Genomic DNA, 6,795 nt, shown 5'->3' on the forward strand with positions numbered 1-6,795 from the left:
GGGGCCCGGCGCGGGGGGCGCACAGCGTCTGCATGGTGTCGGACTTCTTCTACCCCAACATGGGGGGCGTGGAGAGCCACGTGTACCAGCTGTCGCAGTGCCTCATCGAGCGGGGCCACAAGGTCCTGGTGGTCACCCACGCCTACGGCCGCCGGAAGGGCGTCCGCTACCTCACCAACGGGCTGAAAGTCTACTACTTGCCCCTGAAGGTCATGTACAACCAGTCCACGGCGACGACACTCTTCCACAGCCTGCCCCTGCTCAGGTACATATTTGTGCGGGAGAGGGTCACCGTCGTCCACGCCCACAGCTCCTTCTCCGCCATGGCCCACGATGCCCTCTTCCACGCCAAGACCATGGGGCTGCGGACGGTGTTCACGGACCACTCCCTCTTTGGGTTTGCGGATGTCAGCTCGGTGCTTACCAACAAACTTCTGACGGTGTCCCTGTGCGACACGAACCACATCATCTGTGTCTCCTACACGAGTAAGGAAAACACGGTGCTGCGAGCAGCTTTGGACCCTCGGATAGTCTCTGTCATCCCTAATGCTGTCGATCCCACCGACTTCACTCCAGACCCGTCGAGGAGGGATGACAGTACGATAACAATTGTTGTTGTCAGCAGGCTTGTTTACAGAAAAGGTAATGGGGGCTAAAATGTAAGTTTGTTTTGGTTATTTTTTTCTTTAGGTTATGGTAAGAAAGGCCTTGGTTAGGTACCACCTGCGCTGTATCTGTGGTATGGATTGGATTTTAAACGGGAGTTGCACGGTGATGGTTCTGAGCTTTTGTGCCTGTGCCTTCACGAGCAAGAAATGGATGTTTCAGTTTGCACGTGTTGGGTTCAGAGGTGTATTTCTTTTGTAATATTGAAGAAGTGAAAATTGAAATTTGTAAAATGGAAGGTTTGACTTATATTGGGGATATGATTTAGGCCCTAATCTATATATTCTCTTAGAAATGTATTAACTGTTTTTTATTTAATCAAGCAACAGCATCTTAAGTGATTTTTTTCCTATTTGTCTCCTAATAGATCACAAGTTGTCTTTTTTCAGAATTTTGTGTTCAGCAGTCTAACTGTCTTCAAGAGATTTTTTTTTTTTTTCCTTCACTTAAATAGAGTTATAGTAGTAGGCTACATCATGGTAAGTTCTAAAATCAAATATAATAACAGCTTGCCCTAAATTTTGTACTCTTAGGTATAGATTTGCTTAGTGGTATAATTCCTGAGCTCTGTCAGAAATATCCAGAGTTACATTTCTTAGTCGGAGGAGAAGGACCAAAACGAATCGTACTGGAAGAAGTCCGGGAAAGATACCAGCTACATGACAGGTTTGTTCTGTGCATGTCTATGACCCTTCAATGTACTTCAGGGGTGGGGAAGACAACAGCAACACCCTTTCTGCGTGCCCCCCTCCCCTAAAAAAACCCAATCACCAAAAACTCGAGGCTGGAGGAGATGAGAACTATCGAAGGCAAGACAGATAGACCAGACATTAACTGAACAGTTATGGAGTTGGACTATGATCCTGCAAGTTAATTCATAGAAATAGACCTTATATGAACCTTCACTCGAGTCAGAGAAAAGTTGACTTAGACATAAATTTATCATATTCTTCTCTGAAACTGTGATGTTTGCATCACATATTACCATATGGCATCAGGTGTTAGACAGCTAGTTTGTGTCACTGCTGCTTGTGAGGATGACTGCTAGTAATTTGTTTTATTTTTTCAGTATGAAACTCTTCAGGGTAGTGCTTATCTAGTATGTGTTCTCTTGTGGCACTACAAACATGTTCCTTTGGTGCTACTGTATTACCAAAATGTTTCTGTGATGCATATGCATTTGTGTATTTCTTTGGGGTTTTCTTGTTGTTCAAAGGCAGTTTTATGTGTCAAGGACAAGGTTCTTAATTTTCTGTTTCCTTTTCTCTGTTTTCTGTTGCCCGTTCTGTACTTCGGTCAGTGATTCCTCTGGATGGACAATGCAATTGTTTGTTAGTATCATTCTTATTTTGCCCTTTTCTGTATCCCAGTATCTCTTCAAAATAATAGGTCCTGATCATTGTATCCTAAATACTTTTTCCCCCCGCCTCTCAGACCTTGGGATTGATCAGACCTCACATTGAAAATTCAGATAATACATCTAAACAAAGAAAGGATTACAAATCGTAACAATTAACTGCATGAAGCCATGTTCTCTTACAGAACGAGAAAGCTCAGTAGCAATGTTTTGAAGGCAGTTGCCGTTAAAACAAACAGAACAACTTCTCCCCCCAACTTTATTTTCATAAGTTTCTTTTAGTGTGAAAATAAGAAGCGGAGTCTTCTATTTCTTCATTGCTGGAAAAATTCAGAGAAAACGGAACAAACGTGTCTGTGTTCCTTTTCTCACTATATAAGTGTGAACCATTGGTACATTTTCCAGAATATGTGTAACATTATACATCATTATTACAGTCCAAATCTAGTGTTTATCTGATTTTTTTTTTTTTTCCTTATATGCAGGGTACGTCTCCTAGGAGCCTTGGAACACCAGGATGTTAGAAATGTTCTAGTCCAGGGGCACATTTTTCTCAACACTTCCCTCACTGAGGCCTTTTGTATGGCAATTGTGGAAGCAGCAAGCTGTGGTTTACAGGTACAAAAAAAAAAAAAAAAAAAAATTGAAACTGTCTAGAACGCATGTATCCAATGTAAACAAAGTTCATGATTAAATAATATGTGCTTGTAGCATTTGATTTCATCTGAGGCCCTGTCTTTACAAAGGTGAGCAAATATTATACCCATTTACAGATCACCTGGAAGCTGAGACAGAAGGGTTAACCGAAACTGCTTAAGCTCCCAGAAGAAACTTGTGCAGAACTGGGAATAACATGTAGATCTGCTAACTCTCAGTTCTCTGAACTAACCAGACTGCCTCTCCAAAATGCTATTTTGTATGTACTCCTTTACAGAGTTTTGGGCTAGTTGATGTTCATGAAGGTTTACTTTGACAGTACTTCAAGAGGAGTTGCAGAAAATGGCCCATGAGCATGGGTGACTTTGGTCAGTCAGGCATATTGAATTACCAGACTAAACCGTTGTACTAGGACTGTTTTCCTCGTGCACCAAGACCTGACATTCGTTTTCTTATATTAACTGAGGATGTATTTGCCTTACCAGGTAGGGATTCAAGATAAGAGTTGGAGAGAGAAAAAGCAGTAAAAGCCCTTTCTAGCTAATTCACAACTCAGATTGACAACTCAAAAAAAAAAGTTCAATCAACAGCCATAAAGAACTCAGATTCTCACATTAAAAAATGCAGACTGATAAGAATATCTAATATACAAGAAGTATACAAGAAAATGTGAGGGACTCTTTTTTTTTTTTTCTTTTTTTTTCTTTTTTCTTTTCCCCTGCTCCAATATCTTTTGACAGTAGGTACTACCTAGTTGTGGTAGTTATTCCTCTGTCATCTGTTTTCCTCTTTAGAGGTTGGGAAGTTCTGCAGTTTTCTTACTGTTGCCCGCTGTTTAGAGATGATTGCATAACGTGAGTCTTAGTAGTTTCTGATTTCCCTTTAAAAATAATAATTCAGATTAAAATTCCTGAACTTCTAAAGAAGTTCTTGTAAATGTTCAGTAGCCCAGGAAGGATCAACTGAAGGTGGGTGTGTCCTCTCCAAGTAGAGGTAACAGTTTTCATGAGGGACTATGGAGAGAAAGTCCAAAATCTGGTTACACTGATTTAGTTGTGTACTGTGACGAACACCTTTAGGAAAGATGTCTCATAAACCACTCATTAGATCAAGTCTTCTGTCTTACCGTGCTACTGAAGAATCATTCTGAACATCGTTAAAGGTAATCTGCTATGCTAGGTCTTTTCTAGGGCCTAGACTTCTAGTTTGCGTACAGGTAAAATTCCCAAAGCGTGGTTGCCTTCATGGCAACCACTGACTGTATTTTTTTTTCCCTATTCGTCTTAAGTGCTGCATCTAAACAGTGTAATAGCACGTCATCACTCTATTTTATTGCTATGCAGCATATGTGCTCTTTCTTTTGTTTCTTTCAAAGGTGGTGAGTACAAGAGTTGGTGGGATTCCTGAGGTGCTTCCAGAAAATCTCATTATTTTATGTGAACCCTCCGTGAAATCTTTGTGTGATGGATTAGAAAAAGCTATTGCCCAGCTCAGATCAGGAACACTACCATCTCCAGAAACTGTTCATAATAAAGTAAAGACATTTTATACATGGAGGAATGTAGCAGAGAGAACTGAGAAAGTATGTATAATCACTTCTTTTAAATTCTCTTAAAGTACATTTCTGAAACAGCTGCTTCTTTGAAACATTACTACGTACATTCTCTGTGTAATCTTTCAGTGTAATTTTTCAGTGTGTTTCCTGTCAAACACACATGGTTTAAAAAGGTTCAGAAAATGCTTCCCGCTCCCCCCCAAATACATCCCTAGATAGGTGGTTTTTTCCTATTTGCATTTTTTTCTGTGCCATAACTGCTGATAAATATTCTGAAGAACAGCCTATATCTTTAGTTACGTTTCTACTCATACATTTTTTCCAGTCCCCACATTAAGTGACTTTTCTGGCATAACTGGAAAACATGCTGTATAAGATGCGTGAAAAGGAAAAGACAGAATTCATGACAAAGTTTTGTCTGCCACATGCTAACAAGTGGTTTAAAATTATGAGAGGTGGTTTAATGCCGGTAGGCTGAACATAGCTGAAATTACATAAGGTATGGATGTAACGAAAATAAATTATCACACTTTTGAAATCATATTTCAGAATTAGAACTGCGCTTCAGCATCAGAACTCTGCCGTTAGTGAAGAATGTTAACTGCAATAATGTTACAAACGCCTGTGGAGATCTGTCGCTTCTGACTTCAGCCCGTATGTTTTAGGCAAGAGAGTAGCTGAATCACATGCCTCCTAATTACATTGTAGTGTACTCAGATATGTATCTCTTATAAGTCTCCTTGAAGTATCATGTATAAGCAGTTTATTGTTTTCAAGTACTGTCAGTACAATTAATTTTATGATTTTGTAACTGCAAGCAACATTTCAATTGCAAAGTTTTTATAGAAGTTAGTCTAGATTTCAGTTTTCTTTACAGCAAAAAAACCCCCGAGAAACAAAAAACACAAAACACAACTCTGTGAAGGAAAATGTTAGTATATTTGGAAGAAGTATGCATGGAACTTACGTTGTACAAAAGACAGTTGTTTGTTAGCTCATTGTTAAGTTACCCGTAGGATGAAGTCTGTAATGTTCTCAAGGAAAAAGCTCTGTATACTTTAAGCCTTTTTTTGAGTTGTGTGTAGTGGGTATTTATGTTTCTGTTCTATGAAACACAGGACTGTATTTTTTTTTTTTTTTTTAGTGGTTGTGGTTAATATGTATATTAAGTCTCTAGAAGCATGTATTTGCTTTTCACATTCATTGAATTTTAAAAATTTTACTAAGAATTACTAGTGTTTCTTTAAATAAAAATCAGTATCCTATTATGATTTGGTTGATTGTTCAAATACAGAGGTTTGTAAGATTGCCAACTCATCTATGAGTTCATCCATCTTTGTGTTGAAAATCTAGTAATGGCATGTTCAGACTCCTTTCCTATGACTGGTGTGAATATGAGATTAGAACCCATTCAATTAATTAAAAAACCCCAACCCTCTCTATATAATATTACATGAGAGACAAATTATGCAGCCTTCCTATTTAATGAAATACTCTTGAGGTCTGTCAAAAAAATAGAACATTTCTTTTCCTTTTTCTCTTTAAATAAATTAATGAAATTTCTAGAACAGTACTCATAAATCAACATTTAAAATCTGCAAAATTTTTTTGCGGTAATATTTGTCCCATCTAGTAGTTAGGAGTAGATAAGTTATTTTGCACACTGACAACAAAGTACTGCCTTATTTTTGAGGTAGAAGCAACATCATTTTAAGATCTTACTTTCTGTCTCTTCTCCATTTAGGTGTACGACAGGGTTGCAGATGAAGTGGTTTTACCAATGGATGAGCGACTTAACAGACTAATGTCTCACTGTGGCCCGGTGACTGGGTATATTTTTGCTCTTTTTGCTGTTCTGAACTTCCTTTTCTTGGCGTTTCTGAGGTGGATGATTCCAGATTCCGTTATTGATGTTGCAATAGATGCCACAGGACCTAAAGGTGCATGGACTAAACAGTATTTTTTGGGGAAAAAAGGAAGAGTTAAAGAAGAACTTCCAAGGTCCTCAAATGCTCAAATGGAGAGGAAAGAACGCACCAGTCACTAAAGGTTTTAATGCTCACTGATAGAGACTTTACTCTTAAAATTCTTCAGTTTCTTTCTGAAGTTCTTGGAAAGAAACTTGGTTAAATGTGCTACCTCAATTTAGGATTATGTTTTAATTTAGCTTTGGATTCAAGCAAATTTATGGACATCTCTTTTGCACTTAAAGCTGGGAGGAGAACATGGGTTTTTATGTGTCAAAAGCCTTCAAGACAAAAATACAAGAGTTTTCTCAACAACTTGAATATTACAGAAAGTGACTGTAAACTTTAGTGGTATTTGGGAAAGCAAAACACAAAAATTATTAGCGTACAGTAGTCCCTGCTAATTCCTGATATTTACTGTGATTTTTATTTTGAGACCTACGGAAAAATATTTAATTAAAAACCCAACAAAACACACCTTTTCTTTCCTAAGATGAAAAGGTGGCGCCTGAAATTAGTCATGAAGTCCATTACCATGGAAATTTCAGAGACTTAGTTCCAGCAGTTGTGTCCCAGTGACAGTGTTTTGCCTG

At 38.4% G+C, this 6,795-nt stretch overlaps 1 protein-coding gene across 1 annotated transcript; it reads left to right on the plus strand.

The window, feature by feature from the left end:
- Window positions 1–5: 5 nt before the first annotated feature.
- Window positions 6–6,412, plus strand: PIGA (phosphatidylinositol glycan anchor biosynthesis, class A; the record flags this gene model as incomplete). The annotated part of the gene is made up of 5 exons (XM_009579408.1): window positions 6–642; window positions 1,200–1,332; window positions 2,509–2,641; window positions 4,056–4,262; window positions 5,980–6,412. Coding segments are annotated over 5 exons (1,413 nt in total), but the record flags the coding sequence as incomplete, so codon positions are not given.
- Between the last annotated feature and the right edge of the window lie 383 nt (window positions 6,413–6,795).

Source organism: Fulmarus glacialis, unplaced genomic scaffold, assembly GCF_000690835.1.
Source record: "Fulmarus glacialis isolate BGI_N327 unplaced genomic scaffold, ASM69083v1 scaffold31816, whole genome shotgun sequence".
Taxonomy (NCBI): Eukaryota; Metazoa; Chordata; class Aves; order Procellariiformes; family Procellariidae; genus Fulmarus; species Fulmarus glacialis.